Source organism: Rhipicephalus microplus, chromosome 1 (genome assembly GCF_043290135.1).
Source record: "Rhipicephalus microplus isolate Deutch F79 chromosome 1, USDA_Rmic, whole genome shotgun sequence".
NCBI lineage: Eukaryota > Metazoa > Arthropoda > Arachnida > Ixodida > Ixodidae > Rhipicephalus > Rhipicephalus microplus.
In genome coordinates this window covers 30812902-30829690 of record NC_134700.1, presented here as the reverse complement: position 1 = coordinate 30829690, position 16789 = coordinate 30812902, and the positions used below count along the sequence as shown (strand labels likewise).

General features: G+C 45.6%; 1 protein-coding gene across 1 annotated transcript in view; it reads left to right on the top strand.

Moving 5' to 3' along the window:
- Positions 1-5325: 5325 nt before the first annotated feature.
- The window catches only part of LOC142765232 (uncharacterized), a 33106-nt gene continuing 21642 nt past the window's right edge, over positions 5326-16789 (top strand). The window contains exons 1-2 of the mRNA XM_075865919.1: positions 5326-5367; positions 9082-9228. Of these exons, the coding sequence (XP_075722034.1) occupies positions 5326-5367; positions 9082-9228 (189 nt within the window). The remainder of the gene's footprint in view (positions 5368-9081; positions 9229-16789) is intronic.

The window sequence follows — 16789 nt, the reverse complement described above, 5'->3', positions numbered from 1 at the left end:
TAGAGGATTTATAAGGAGAGTTCAAGATAGTTATACTAGGCGATATGAATGCGCACATAGAAGATATAGATAGGCATACCCACCCCACAGGTGAAATGATCACGGACATGTGTGAAAGGCATGATTTGATCTATTGCTACAGTACTGAGAAGTGTGAAGGGCAAATAACATGGCAGGTAGGAAGGCTGCAGTCGATGATGGATTTCGCACTGATGTCAAATAGGGTGTATGATAGGCTCAGGGGAATGCACATAGATGAATGTGGCTCCAAAAGTCTGGCTAGTGATCAAAAATGTTTCAAGCTAAGTTTTGGAAGAGCAGTGAAAGTGGGAAGAAGACAAGATGAGCAACTAAAAAAAAATTTATCCAGAAAGGCCAGTTGAAATAGCTACTAAACAAATAGAGCAAGTAATCAGTGAGGATTATAAAACAGTGTGGACGTACAAGAATCTATTTAGACTGTTTGAGCTAGAGCTTGCGAAGGCACATGACAAGTCACTCCGGAAAAGAAGACACAAACCCAAGAGTTTGTGGGACGAGGATGGTAAGAGAGCCACAGCCAAACCTGAGGAATCCTCTGTGGACCACAGACATGCTAAGCAGCTGGGGGAACCGACAGATGATGAAAGAAAATGGGACATCTTTCCAAGTTGTAGAAGAGAAGCATGCCTTCTGATCAATGAGAAGATTAGAAGGGGGCTCAGAGGCTGGCAGAAGTACACAAAAGAGATAAAAAGGCAGCTGCGAAATTTCGGAACCATCTAGACTCCCTAAGAAATGAGACGAGCCTACAGCAGAGGTTTATAACTACAGCTGAAGGTGCTCGGATCGAAGGGGACGAAGATATTGAATATATAAGAAAAAGCGTGGCAAAGAAGTGCCTTATGCACCACAATAGACAAGGATGAATCAAATGGCACAATGGCTTCATTTTCACAACGAGTGGGAAAGGGCTGAGAAGAAGGTTCCTAGTAGTACATCAAAAGGCCCAGACGGCATTCCCATTATGCTTAAAAGACATTGGGTGCAAAGTCTAAGCAGACTTTAAGAGAGGCAGTGAGCAAAGTAATAAGCGATGGGGAAGTTCCCGATGGATGGAAACTTGGCAGGATGAGAATGATCACTGAAGAAAATTGGGACAAAGCTGACGTAAACAACTACCATCCTATAACATGCAGAATATAAAGGAAAGACTGCAGAATGAATAGAGGATGAGGGGGTGCTGGGGGAACTGCAAAATGAGTTTCGGAAAGACAGAAGGTTGTAAAACAATCTGTTCCCACTGACGCAGTGCATCCAAATAGCAAAAAAGAAACACAGGCCTCTGTAGCTCTCAATTTTGGTTATCAAGGGAGCATACAATAGCGTGGTTGACTGGTAAGTACTTAGAAAAATTGACTGGTAAATACTTAGAAAACAGCAGGGGCCAAACTAAAAAGAACTACCGGATAAGAAGAATGGGAAGGAAGCTGAGACCAATATGCGGAGAATTGGCATGATTAGGAAGTCGGCACTAGATGACTATTGATCTTTTGAGCAGGAAATCGCCAAGGGAAGGGTCTATGATAATACTCGGGGTAGTTCTCTACTGTTTCAGGTGAATACGGGAGTATTGCCAACCATGACATATCGGGCCAAATATGATGGGGTAGACACGGTATGCAGTGCGTGTAGAGAGGAGGAGTAAACCGCCGAACACTTGATAATGTTCTGTAAAGGGCTTCACCCTATAGTTCAGAATGTGTGCGCATAGTTTTTCAAAGCACGGGGGTTTAGGGACAGGGAGGGCAAAATAGCCTTTAAGCGGATAGAATTAACTAGAAGGAAGTTATCTGATTGGTGACTGAAGTCAAGGCACGAGTGAAAATCAACCCTTCACTGCAAGTTACCATTCCTCAACCACACTACTTAAAGAAAAAAAATAATTCTAAATTTTGGTTCACTATGTAATACGACTTGATGGCGTTAGGCAGCACCTGATCTAAAGGGTACAGCCATAGCAAACCATTTATCTAGTTTATTGCTTGGCATCGACGGTGCCGACTTCAGTCGCAAGTGCGGCAAATACGAAAAAGTTTTTTTGGTGTTTATAACTGTCGCAGTACTTAAAATGATTTATCTAAAATAGACTACTTCATGTCACTAAGTATCCATATTTTACCATTCTAAATCGTAAAATGAATAAACAATACTTACGTGACGAGACGCTATGACGCTGCGAGCGCGTGTGACATTCGTGTGGCTCGTTTTTGGGTACCCAGCACTAAAACTCTCTAGTATGGTTCTGTAGTAGAAAGTTTTAGTGCTGGCTACCCAAGCGGCTTGCGTACCCGGGACGCTGGGGCGGTGGTATCGCGCATGTGCGAAACCCCAAGCAGATGCGTCGCAAGAACGCGTAGGCACTAGGGCCATGCGTCCGCGCGGCGATAAACAACGTTGCCACCTTTGGCCTCCTAGCGGAGATAAGCTGGCCTTGCGCACATGATGGCGCATCTTGTTACCCGTGATGTTACCAACTTTTTCAGCGAGCCAAGCTGAGGGTGGCCAGAGCCACCAGCTTGACTTTTAAGCACAAATATCATAGCACAAAAGTGCAAAATCTCAGACAGCATGGATCGGTCTCATTCTAAGATGCCACCTCTGGCGAAGCAGTGCAGAGCAAGGGTTTACTTCACCCCCGAGGTGGGCATTTTTCTGTTACCTAATGTGCTGGAAGCGGACTAATAGAGATTGCATTGTTTCAGCCAGATTACCAAATCTAGAATGGTTTAGAACGTAAAAGCCAAAACGTGTGAGCCCCTACCTGCTTATTAAGTGGTGCTTTCTAGCGGGACCATAATTAACCCGGAAATCACAAAATTGTTATTGCAGAAACACTGTGAATTGTATGTTTTTTGCAAGAACCGCACAGTGGCATAATTAAAAATGAGTTACCTTTTTAATCATTTTCCCTTCAAAAACATTTTGTGCAAGCCAACGTGTTCTTGACTGTGGTTGCACGAAGTGTCACAAGATGTTGACACAATCGTTACAATAAGCTTGTATTTTCCCTTTTTTGCGTATACTAGAATACTCTACACGAGAAAAAAAGTCTTGTTATTTTGTCGCAACGGTGATTCAATCCTATGTAAGTTAAATGCAGCTTAAATGCAGTTAGCATCACCATTTATGGTTTGCGATAACATATAGGTATACAAGTTACATATGTGTGTAAACGTTTACGTATGAGGAGCTCAAAACGTTGAAAGATATGCGTTCTGGTAAGACGGTAAACGCAAACTGGTATTCGGTAACACGTTAACGTAAAGAAGTAAACGTACAAAGTAAATGTTACACAGAGTTACACGTTACACCTTTGTTACAGTGGACTAGAAGGAGCAGTGGAATGAACGAGGCGGCCACGCCGCATCTCGGCTGATTCTCCGGCAGGTGACAGTAGCGGCGGCTCTGTTGTGTAATGTATATCTCAGGAGCGTCTGCATTGGGAGAGCGTGCGCTGTGGCCTGCGAAAGCACATAATTGCCCGTTTTTAGCGTGCTTACCGCATTTTTGAGCTTTTATCAGTGGACGCAGCTGCGACGCGTCATGCAAAAGTGGATATGCGGGCATGTCGAAATAGCGTCGATACATTCACACTTACAAGATCCTGTCGAAACACATACAAAAAAATGTAAATCGGAATTTGCGCGGATCCGCCTAGCTTCTCACTCAAGCAGCACTTTGAGCTACTTCCTAATTGGCTACTGGTGAAGAGATGAGCAGTATAAAATTCACGATTAAATCATACGCTCGTTTTGTCGGCGGTCTCTATGATATTTAGAGTACAGTGTTCCTCATAAGAGCGTAAATGCAGTCGATTGTTTCTTGAGAAACCAGAGTATAAGTAACGTTGTTAGAACATTTATATCGGTGACAACTCAGTATTATCATGTCAGTTTTTCGGAAGATGATTATTATTGCTTTCTAAAAGGCTTATTACATAATAAATATCTTTAAAACAACACGCCAACGTATTAAAAAGTGCCCACTGTACATATAGCCCGTCTTTATTCTGCGTGAATTCATTTTAACATGTTGTTATTTTGTATCGACAGCTTAAATTGTGCTGCTTTCTAAATACTCTATAGGGGTAACACCATTGGATGCCAGCAGTTTTATGAAGATGTTTTCCATTATAAGTGTAGCTACATATAAAAGTCAAAAGTCTAGTCAAGCAGTGGTGCATCTTGTTTTGGGAAATTTAACTTGCATATATACTGTACCAGTACCCCTTTAAACAGTCTTGCATGTGTAAATACGTACTCCCCCTTCACCGTATGTTTTGTAGGGCTCACCTTAAGTTATAGGAAAAGTGGACCAGTCACAAAACTCTGTTCGTTATGAACTGCTCATACCTTTAATGATTCTGTTCATAAAGCATGATGCAGACATTTCTCTACACAATGAAATACCTCTTTGTACTAAAAGCATTGATGTAATCGGACAATTTTTTGTTAAGTAAATAAAATGCTTCAAAAATTTCGATAGACTGTGCTTTCGTATTGTAAATAAATCATCAGGGCAAGCCAGAGTAATTTACAAATACGAAGTGAATTGAGCTGACTTAGGGATATCTGCAGAAAAGCAATGAGATGTGGCCTGATTTCACCTTGAGTTCTCCAAGCAAATGTGCGTGCAAGTGTGAGTAAACAATTTCCTTTCACCTGTGATGTGACGGCTCAGAAACAAATGTTTGCAGCTGAAAATGTGGGGCACGTAAATACTCCAAAGTGATATAGTTGCTCCAGAAGCTAGTTACGTGGCTCCACCAGAGTTTCTCTGGCTCAACGATGTGCGAAACTTAAGGGAATGTTCATCTCAGTGGATTAGGCACACCTGGGATGCTGGAAAAATATTGAAAACCGCGAAGCGGCACGTTGTGAGTTAGGGGCGTCCCAGTGACTTCGGGACACCATAAAGGTGCGCTAAGTACTGAAAACCGTGATGCGGAACATCATGGGTTGCGGGCGCTCCAGTGACTAAAGTAAACTATGGAGGTGCTCAAATTATTGAGAACCGCAAAGCAGCATGTCACCAGTGACCCAAGCACATCACAGAGGCATGAAAAATATTGAGAACCGCGAAGCAGCACATCGTAGGTTATAGGCACCCGAGTGACTCAGGCACACCATGGGGGTGGGCAAAATACTGAGAGAACCATGACGCGGCACATTATGGTTACAGGTGCCACTGTCATTCGGACACACTGTGGAGGCTGGAAAAATACTGAGAACAGTGAAGTGGCATTGTCATAGGTTACGGGCAACCAAGTGACTCAGACTTACCATGGAGGTGATCAAAATACTGAGAACCAAAAAGCAGCACATCGTGAGTTATGGGCGCACCAGTATTCTGGACACATCACGGAGGCGGGTAAAATATTGAGAATTGCGAAGTGACACATTGTAGATTACGAGCACCCCATTGACTCAGGCATACTACTGAGGCTGAAATACTAAGAAATACAAAGCAGCACATTGCGGGTTATGGTTACCCCAGTGAGTTGGGCGCACAAAAAAAAGTTGGCAAAATACTGAGAGCCACGAAACTGCACATGATGGCTTACGGGCCCCCAGTGGCTCGGGCACACTATGGAGGCGAGCAAAGTACTGAGAACTGCAAATTAGCACGTCGGGAGTTAGGAGTGCACCAGTAAACTGGTCAAACCAGGGCCGTGACGGAAGTGCTCCTCCGATTGCTCCAAACTGCCCCAAAACAAAAATGCTGCTTCATGCTGCTCCAAACAGTTTTTTGTGGGTGATTGCTGCAATCTTGCTCCAAAATGGCATTGAGAGAAGGATGAACTTTTACTGTTTGACCAGCTCATAGGTTCTGAAGAAACTGAAAAGAATCTTCATAGTAACCTCCCAGAATGCTACTAGTGTGCAGCAATATCGGCTCTGATCTAATTTATGCGACAAAAGCTGCCATGTCAAGCATAAATAGCTCATTTGACAATTTTTTTTTTCTTTTTCAGCTAGCCATGCAGGCTAGTTTAGTAAAGTCTAAAAATGAAAAGCATTGCTCTTATGTCGTACTGATTATCTACTGCTTATTTGGCAACAGTTATGTGGGACTGTGAATGCTTCTAAAATGTGGTGCTCATCTTTGCCGGCGCAGGTCGTGGGATCGAATTTTGGCTACGGCGGCTGCATTTCCAATGGAGGCAAAAATGTTGTAGGCCCGTGTGCCCAGATTTAAGTGCAGGTCAAAGAACCCCAGGTGGTAGAAATTTCCGGAGTCCTCCACTGTGGCGTCTCTCATAATCATATGGTGGTTTTGGGACGTTAAACCCCACATATCAATCATCTTTACCGGCTTGATTTGATTTCTTTCACAAATGCTATGTTATGTAAGTTATTGATGGTGAACATCTTCACAACATTTGTCCACGGGCAATAGAGGAGCAATCCTGGCGGCTGAAGGCGTTGATAGTATAGCCGGGTCATAATAAGGCTTGATGCGAGATACGTGGACGATTTCTCGGGCACAAGACGCAAGTCCTCAGGTGGTACCAAGGGGTCGACCTCGTAATCGAAGGGAGGAGTTTGAGCAAAAATGCAGTAGGGGGCATGATAGCGGGCCAATAACTTGAAAGACCAGCCAGGAATATTCAGTGAGACTCAGAGCCACACTTGGGAACCCGTTTGTAAAATAGCATGAAGTCGGTCATCGTCACAATTAAGCTTCTGGCGACCTTGCCGTTTCTGCATAACACGTAACATGCTCCATGCTGACAATGATGCATCTGTTCCCAGAAGTGGTCGAGGGAAGCAGGCTGTATAAATCAATGTGAATACTGTCAAGTGAGTGCACCGGACATGGGACAGGTTGAAGTGTACCGGCGGCTCGTTGAGGGGGAGCTTTTCATCACTGACAGCAGTACAAGCGCAAATATACCTGCGCACATGTGAATACATTATGCACCAATAGTACCTCTGACGCAAGCGGGTGTAGGTCTTGAGAACGCCAGCTTTAGCGCTTTGTTGGGAAAGCCACACATTTGCATGTGCATGTGGCGAGGTATCGCAAGCAGCCACCTCTGACCGTCAGATGCGTAATTCCGCCAATAGAGGAGACGATCTCGAATGTTGAATTGAGCCGCTTGATGACATAAAGCTCTGGAAGCGGGGTAAGCTGATGGATCAGCCAGAAAGTCAAGCAGGTGGTAAACCCACATATGCTTGCGTTGCTTCACTGACATGTCGGTGACGTCGACTGGCGAGAAGGAAACAGACGGTGAAGCCGTGGTAGACGCTAGAGGTGAATGGGAAAGTGCGTCCGCTTCAGAGTTCTTGCGGCCTGATCGGTACACAACATGAACGTCATACTCTTGCAGCTTGAGCGCCCAGCGGCCGAGTCGTCTCGACGGATGTTTCAGCGATGATAGCCAACACAGATCTTAGTGATCCATGACAACGTCGTAAGGGCAGCCAGAAAGGTACAGACGGAACCTAGCCAAAGCCCAAAATATGGCGAGGCATTCTTTTTCCGGGACAAAATAATTGCATTTGGCTTGCTTCAAAGTTCGACTCGTGTAAGCTGCGACGTATTCCTGGTACCCCAGCTTTTTTCGAGCCAACGCGGCACCAAGACTGATCCCGCTGGCATCAGTATGAATTTCCGTGGGCGCATACGGGTCAAAGTGTCGGAGTATCGCAGGCGATGTTAGTAAGTGTCCAATCGTCTCGAAAGCTGTGTCACGCTCTCGTGACCAAGCAGACAGGCCATTAGAGGCTGTCAGAAGGTTGCTAAGGAGGGTGATGATTGAAGCGAAGTTGCGCGCGAATCAGCCAGAGTAGAAACACAGCCCAATGAAACATAGACGTGTCTTCATGCAAGTGGGTTTGAAGAATTCGGCCACAGCACGGAGTTTGGCTGGACAAGCGACCTGACCCAGTATCGTCAAGGGCCATGCAGCAAAATGACACTTCTTCACGCTGAGTTGGAAACCAACTGAGCTGAGACACGTCAAAATCTCCCAAAGAGGTGAGTTTAAAATACCTAGAATAGACTACGATGCCATTCAAGTAGAATAGCAGATGTTCTACTTGTAGCCGCAAAGGACTTTGTCAATCATTCATTCACATATAGCCGAGGTGTTGCAGAATTTGAACGGCATGATGTTAAACTCGTAGAGTCCATCAGGCGTGACGAAAGCGGTCTTCGAACGATCAATGTCGGCCATCGGTACTTGCCAATACCCAGAGCCTAAATCTAGGAACAAGAAATATTCTGCTCCGTATAAGCAGTCGAGAGCACCATCGATGCGCAGATTTGGGTAGACATCCTTCAGAGTTATCTTATTGAGGCAGCGATAGTCAACACAGAATGTCATGGTTCCATCCTTCTTGTGCACAAAGATGGCAGGACAGGACCAGGGGCTTTGGGACGGTTGAATCACTTCGCCTTGAAGCGTGTTGTGTACTTGTTCGTCAATAATATTGCGCTCCCCCACGGAAACTCGATAGGGTCATTGGTGTAATGGAGCATGAGAACCGGTGTCGATGTGGTGAATGACGTTTTTCGCGCAATCAAAAAAAGAGTGGAAGTCGTGCAGAAGAGTGAGAAGTTCGCTGCCATATGGTTGTGGTAGGCCGTCGGCAAACGAAGAGCGAAAATTATGTAAGACTGAAGACGTCGGAATAAGTGATGTCATGTTGTTTAGCTGAAAGTACGGTTCGTTCTGGGCAATGTCCAGGGAACTCAAGAAATCAGCGTTTTGTATACTGATGCAAGGCAGACGCTGTATTCAAACTACGCGCACTAGTTCATGCGCCCTCCAAGAGACCAGCGGTCCGATAATGAGACAAGAAAAGGCCTTGACGGCGCGAGCCTCCTCAGCACGAGATTTTCATGAAAAAGAAGGGGTGCACCGCTCGAGGGCTTCTCGGAGATTGAATCCTTTTGCTGATCGCCTGTTAGAAACGCCGCTATACTTTCCTTTACTTTTCGGGCACAAGTTAGCCCCAATAAACAGTTATTCTTACACCATTTGGATTGTGCGTAACAATTCTGGTGGAGGTGCGGGCCCAAACCCAGTTGGACTTCGAGGAAGCACCCCGGAACCACGAGGAGTCGAACCAACTGAGCTCACGCCAGTTCATCCGCGCTCCAGCTGTCGTCTTTGTGGTGAGCCGCTGGAATTTCCCAGGCCACCAGAGCCTAGAGTGTCTCCAGCTGTCTCCGGTGAGAGTACCGAATCGTCGTATCCAACTGCCGCCGCACACGTCGTTTCGTCTCCAGTCGCTGCCACGCACGTCGTTTTCGATGAGCCACGGACGCCCGACCCTTTTCAGGGCGATCCTCATGAAGACGCCGAGGGTTGACTGGAGGGTTTTGAGTGCGTTTCCAACTGCAATGAATGGACCGAAGAACGGAAGCTCCGCCGCGTTTATTTCACGTTGCAGGACAGCGCACGAACGTGTTTTGAAAACCATGAAGGTGCCATTCGGTGATGGAATGATTTCCGACGGGAGCTACTGGCCACATACACGAGTACAGACCGCAAAGAAACAGCTGAAGCTGCCTTGCAAGCAAGAAACCAGCGGAACAATGAAAGTGTCGCAATGTATGTGAAAGACGTGCCGGTTCTTTCACCGCTCTGATCAAAATATGAGCGAGGACAAGAAACTTCGGCACCTGATGCGTGGGGTGAAGCAGGAGATTTTTGCTGGTTTACTCCGATGCCCCCCGCGAAACATCGCTGAATTTCGCACTGAGGCGACAGCGGTTGAAAAAACTCTGCAACAGCGAGCGAAGCACTACAATTGAGATGTTAACGTTGCATCTGTAGACGCGGTGTCAGCAGTCTTCGGGAATGGCATCGACGAGAGCTCATTCGATCGGTGGTTCGAGAAGAGCTCCAGAAGCTAAACGGCAGCCCCTCAACAGTCTAATCAATAGCGGAAGTTGTTCGGAAGGAAGTGAGACAGGCAATCCGTGAAGAGCAGCCACAATCACAGCCTGTTCAAGCGTCGGTTCCGATGCAGCCCGCAGTCTCGTACGCCGTGGTGATGAGAGGCGCCCCTGTACCTTTTTTCGTCGCCCCTGGACCTCCTTTCACCACCCCTGTACATTATTTCGCCGCAGCAAGCACGCACCTGTCGAAACCTCGATTCACGCCTTCCCCAGCCGAGAGGAGGATCCGAAAAGCTGATATATGGCGAGCTCCTGATCGAATTCCACTTTGTTATCACTGCGGCGAAGCTGGCCATCTTTACCGGATGTGTGAATATCGCCGAGCTCAACTCCGGGGTTTTCTCGTAAACGCTGCCTGTCCACCGAATGGGAGTGACCTTTTAAAATCGAGGAGTACTTGTCAACGCGTCAAGGTACTTACTCCTCGCAGCAGCATCAGTCTCGGTCGACAGCACCACTGAGGTATAGGTCACCAAGTCCGCACCCATCTTCAAACTCTTCAAGGCGACTTCCCCATAGCCCGCTTTGGGAAAACTAGAATCGGGGACCTGGGGAGGTAAGGCCGCGGCAGACGCAAGAAAACAACCTCTAGTGCCGATTTCAAAATGTGATGATGGACATGAGACTACATGCGGAAATGATAACGTCGCTTCTGATTTGTCCGTAGTTATAGACGACTACGAAACGAATGCTTTGATAGACACAGGCGTAGACTATTCCGTCATGAGCAGGGGACTTGCCAGAACGCTGAAAAAAGTGCTGACCCCTTGGATAGGACCACAAGTGCGAACCGCCGGGGGACACCTTATTGATCCGGCAGGCATGTGTACCTCTAGAGTCGGAATACGCGGCTTCACCTACGTCACCAGCTTCATTGTCCTGTCGGAGTGTTGAAGAGATGCAATTATTGGAATGGACTTTTTGCAGGCCAATGGCGCAGTGATAAACTTGTAGGAAACATGCGTCTGGTTCTCGACGAAACACGCCATCGCGACATTTGAGAGTGAAATACGATTCGATGCGCTCCAGGTTGCAGGTGTTGATGTAACAGTATCTCCAAGATCCATCATCGTTGTCACCGTAAAAAGAAATGTGTACAACGACTATGAAGGAATGGCAGAAAGCAATACTGGGCTATTACTCGAGAAAGGGATCTGTGCAGCAAGAGATATTGTAAGAGTGCGTGATGGGTGTACGAGTTTCTTCCTGACTAATTTCCGAAATGAAGTGCGTCATCTTGCAAAGGGAACTGTTGTTGGCCACTTGCACGATTACGTTCCGATTATGGATTTGAATTTTTCCGAGACTGCACTACTACACCCTGACGGTATAGATTCTGTACTCGTATCTATGCACATCAAAACAGCCCTATCACCGAACCAGAAACAAAAATCGAGAGCCTTATACGGGAGTAAGCCTCGTGTTTTTCCACGTCATCGAAAGTGCAAAGAACGTCCATCACCAAACACCGCATCATAACCAATCAATCTTTTAGACCTATTTGCCAGCACCCGTACAGAGTATCACCAAAAGAGAGAGAAGTCATCAGAGGCCAAGTTGAAGAAATGCTTAGGGACGACGTAATTCAATTATCAGCCAGCCCATGGGCCTCGCCTGTAGTGCTGGTAAAGAAAAAGGACCAGACCTTGCGCTTTTGCGTTGACTACCGAAAATTGAACGTCGTCGCAAAGCGGGATGTCTATACCCTTCCAAGGATCGATGACGCCCTTGACAGACTATGAGACGCGAAATTCTTTTCCTCTTTAGACCTCAAGAGCGAATACTGGCAGATAGAGGTGGACGAACGAGTACGCGAGGAAACTGCTTTCGTCACCCAAGATAGGTTATAGGAGTTCAAGGTACTCCCAATTTTCCTGTGTTCCGCACCCGCCACATTTCAGCGAATGATGGACACTGTACTGTCCGGGTTAAAATGGCAGTCCTGCCTTGTTTATCTTGATGACGTCGTGATCTTTTTGGCCACCTTCGGTCAGCACGTGGAACGACTACGGACTGTGCTGGAAGTGATTAGTTCAGCAGGGCTGACGATAAAACCCCGAAAGTGCCATTTTGGTTTTGTGGGAATTGAGACTAGCCCGCTGCCTTTGCGCGGGCTTTGCCGCCTTTTCTGCCGTTCTCATGTCCCGACATGTCTGCCATCTTTTGCTGTTTGCCGCGCTGGGAAAGCAGAGTGATGTTTAACCACCTCACCCGGTAGCGGATGTTGACTGTGGCATTGCGCGCGAAGTCTCCAGAGAGGTTTTCGCGAGCTGTGTCGGAAGCGGCCAGAGAGATACTCTCCGGGACTGTAAACGGCGAGCCATGCAATCTTTTCCGTCTGTCGACTCCCGTCGCACGGGGCTCGTCGGACTTTGCTGACGGCGCCTTGCGCCCGAGGCGAACGCTCACCTTTTGTTGCCCCACTGCGTACGCACGGTCGAAGGGTGGTATGGTGTCCTAGTGTGTGGCCTAGCTACGCCAACCCATCTCCTTCGAAGCCAACGCGAGCGCCTTTTCCCTCGCTCGAGCAACCGGGCCTTGGTGCCGGTGTCTCCGTGGATCACCTTTACCGCGGAGACGTGCTCGTGGCACCCTTTGTAGTACTTTTGTGCCCGTGGCGTGAATAAGCCTATTTGCTTTCCCGTCGCGCCTTTGCAACGGGCTATACTGCGTTTGGTGTTGCCACAATAAAGTGTTGCGACTTTGAGCAGTATCGTGTTCTCGCCACGGCGACGGTTAACGCGTGCCCTGCGGCTCGCTAAGACCGGACCCACGCTGGTGGCCGTACTCCTTCGGGATACGTGTACACCACACTGGCGCCCAACTCGGTATCAAAAGCTGCAGCTTTTGACTGCTCTTAGCGAGTCAGTTCGCCTGTGCGATTCGGGCTCGTCGCAACATGTCTTCTTCGTGGCATGCCGCGTTGCACAAAGAGGCCACCGCCTCTATTGACGGGCGCCCTTCGGCGCTCGCTCGTGTCGTCACCCCTTTTTGTGGTGAATACTTAACTAAAAAAACGAAAATTTTAAATTTTAGGAGCGGAAAACAGTGTGAATCTGTGAAAACAACAACAGTCAGACCACGTGTTTTTACGATCGCTTGTAGCTTCGTTAATATTCTACCGGGAAACTTCTTACTTATAAAGTTGAAAGTCCTTAGGGTAGAAATGACGCTACTGAAGTTTGATCAGGCTAGGTTTAATAGTTCCAGAGTTATTTTGCAATCAAAATTAAGCCTAATAACTAAAAAGAATAAATTGGTAATATCACCTCGAACGCATTTAAATTTTGTGCGCTTAATATAATAATAAACCGCACCCCATAGGTTACAAGGAGGCCCAATTCCGTACACTCTAGGCCCTTAATTAAGGTGGTAATCAGCAAAAAGCTCATTTCATTAAAACAAATTTTCAAAAGGAGCTACAAACGCCACCGAAAAATAGCTAAAATCTTCTTTTAGAACACAACAGTCCGGTTTTTTTCGTGTAAAAATAATTTTGATAGCTTAAGGTAACCGGAAAATAGAGTTAGAAAGAATATAACGAAAGCCGCTAATAAACGTGGGGCGCCCGCGTCTTCCCTCGCTCAGAGGGGGAGGGTGGCTCACTGCTCGGGAGAAAAGTACGCCCGTCAGATCAAAGTCTTGAACCACGTGTTTTTTTTCTTACGATCGCTTTGAACTTTGCTAACAACCTACCGGGAAACTTCTAACTCATACAGTGCAAAGCCGTAATTGTAGACCTGTCGCCGCTCAGGTTTCATCAGGACAGGAGTAATAGTACCGGAACTATTTCGTGACCAAAATAATCCTAATCACTAAAAAGAATAATTTGGTAACATCACCTCACAAACAAATTTGAATTTTTTCCGCCTAATATATCAATACACAGCACCCCATAGGCTAATCGGAGGCCCAACTCCGTACCCTCTAGACCCTTTATTAAGGGGGTAATCAGCAGAAATATCATTTCATTAAAACATTTTTTTATTAAAATGACCACAAACCTGACTGATACACTGCTGAAACCTACATTTAGAACATAACAATCCGGGTGCGGCGATGGCGTAGTGGTTAAAGCATTCGCCTCGCATGCAAGAGGTCCGTGGTTCAAATCCCGGTGCCACGCAGTTCCCAACCGGAAAAACAAAAATCCGCGTGTTCATGGAACTGCATTTAGAGGCCTGGGGTGCGGCCTCACCGGTAACCACCACCGGCAACGCACTCCCTCACCATAGAAGGATTGGCCACCCTGGTGCAGTATCTGGCCACTGCCTCCCACATGCATACGTCAAAAAACTCACGGCCCTCAGTTCCCGGCAGCTGCGAAACAACCGACCATGGCGGCGGTCAGATCTGCAACGCAGCAGAGGGTGCTAAGAATCTCTGGACTACAGGCCGCCTTTGGAACCTGAACTTGGCAACGTTTAACGCTAGAACCTTATCTAGTGAGGGAAGTCTAGCTATACTATTCGAGGAGCTAGAGGGTGTTAAATGGGATATAATAGGGCTCAGTGAGGTTACTATAGAGAGGAATACTACAAGAGAAGAATACTATAGCAATAATGAAAGAGTGGTAGGTATTGTAATTAAACTAAATAAAAGATACAAGATGAAGGTAGTACAAGCTTACGCGCCTACATCCAGCCATGATGACGCCTCAGTTGAAAGCTTCTATGAAGACGTGGAATCGGCAATGAGTAAGGTAAAAACAGTATACTATAGTGATGGGCGACTTTAATGCAAATGTAGGGAAGAAGCAGGCTGGAGACCAGGCAGTAGCAGATTATGGCATCGGCACTAGAAAAGCCAGAGGAGAGCTACAAGTAGAATTCGCAGAACGCAATAATTTGCAGATTTGGAATACTTTCTACCGAAAACGAGAAAACCGCAAGTGGACATGGAGGAGCCCTAATGGCGAAAATAAGAATGAAATAGACTTTATAATGACTGCACACCAAGGAATCGTGCAGGATGTGGAAGTGGTTGGCAAGGTATGATGCAGTGACCATAGAACGGTACGGTCTCGAATTCGCCTAGACTTGAAGAAGGAACGACAGAAACTGATACGCAAGAAGCCAATCAATCAGCTAGCACTGAGAGGGAAAGTACAGGAATTCACAGTGTCGCTGCAGAACAGGTACTCGGCTCTTAGTGAGGAAACCAACCTTAGCGTAGATACAATGAATAATAATCTGACGAGTATCATTACGGAGTGTGCAGTGGAAGTTGGAGGCAGGGTAGTTAGACAGGACACTTGCAAGCTTTCCCAGGAAACGAAGAACCTAAGTAAAAAGCGTCAAATCATGAAAGTGTCAAGTAAAACAGGCAAAATAGAACTGCCAGAGCTTTCGAAGTTGATTAATAGACGTAAGGTATGCGATGTAAGAAGGTATAACATGGAGAGAATTGAACACGCTCTGAAAAACGGAGCAAGCGTCAAAGCAGTGAAAAGGAAACTTGGGATAGGCAAAAGTCGGATGTATGCTCTAAGGGACAAAGAAGGCACAATAACTACCAATACTCCTCCGCTATTTTAACTATCCTATCTATATCCAATATGGATAGGATAGTTAAAATAGCGGAGGTGTTTTACAGAAATCTGTACAGTAGCCGAGGCAACCACGACCTTAATACTATCAGAACTGACCAGTTGATTCAAAAAGGAAATAATATATTAGAGAAGATATATAAGTGGGCATGTTCCAATGGACTATTAATAAATGCGGAAAAAACCAAAGCGGTTATATTTCGAGCAAAAGGCAAGCAGGTACAAGTAAGTTCTCCGCTCTATCTTAATAACAGTCTGATTGAAATAGTTGACAATGTCAAAACATTAGGTATCGTATTTTCAAACAACATGCTATGGGATGCACAAGTAGAGCAGGTGGCAACAAAAACGGCACGTGTACTTGGTATAATTTATCGCAACAATTATCTACTTCCATTAAAAACAATACTTATTATTTATCATTCCTTATTTATGTCCTATGTAAACTATTGCTTTATAGTATGGGGTGACACAACACAAACAAATATTGAGAAGCTTACTAGACTTCAAACTAGATTTCTGAAAATCATTGCTAAGAAAGAACCATATCAATCAGTTATGTACATGCAACAAAAATATAAACTAATCAGTTTTCAAAATCTTTACAGTTACAACATTTGTAGGACTATAAAAAAAGAGCTGAAGCAAAAAACTGTACTATCTGACTTAGCCAACCTGCAACCTTCGGAAAATAAATACGATACCCGTAAGCATAACCTCTGGTTAATACCACGATCACGCACAAAGTATGGTGACCAAATGGTACGCAGTGTTATTCCCAGAATGTTGAATTATTTAAGCAGCAATGACGTAAATATAGAAACCATGACCACAAAAAATATTGCATCTCTGTTCTTATAAATTGTATTATGATGAAATCTACCCTTTTGTATCCGTTTGACCTCTTATGTATTTTTCAACACATGTATACACAGCCTCTTCAAGCTACTGATGTTTTGTTCTTCTATTCGTACGAACTGTTGTATCCTGTTTACGTTCAGATTATGTAATTATTTTATTCCCAATAGCATGGGAATTTCTGTACATTATGCTTTTGTTCTCATTTGTATGCCACTGCTTGTGACCCATTTATTTTTAGGTAGCGGGAGCTAGTCAAGCTGTTTTAGTGCAGCTTTTACTCCCGCCATCCTTCATGTTGTACCAGACATGAAAATAAAGATTCAATTCAATTCAATTCAACTAGCAGTAACCCAGATGACACCCCATCAGTAATGATAGAAGAAGTCACAAAAGCTTTGGAGAGCATGCAAAGAGGCAAAG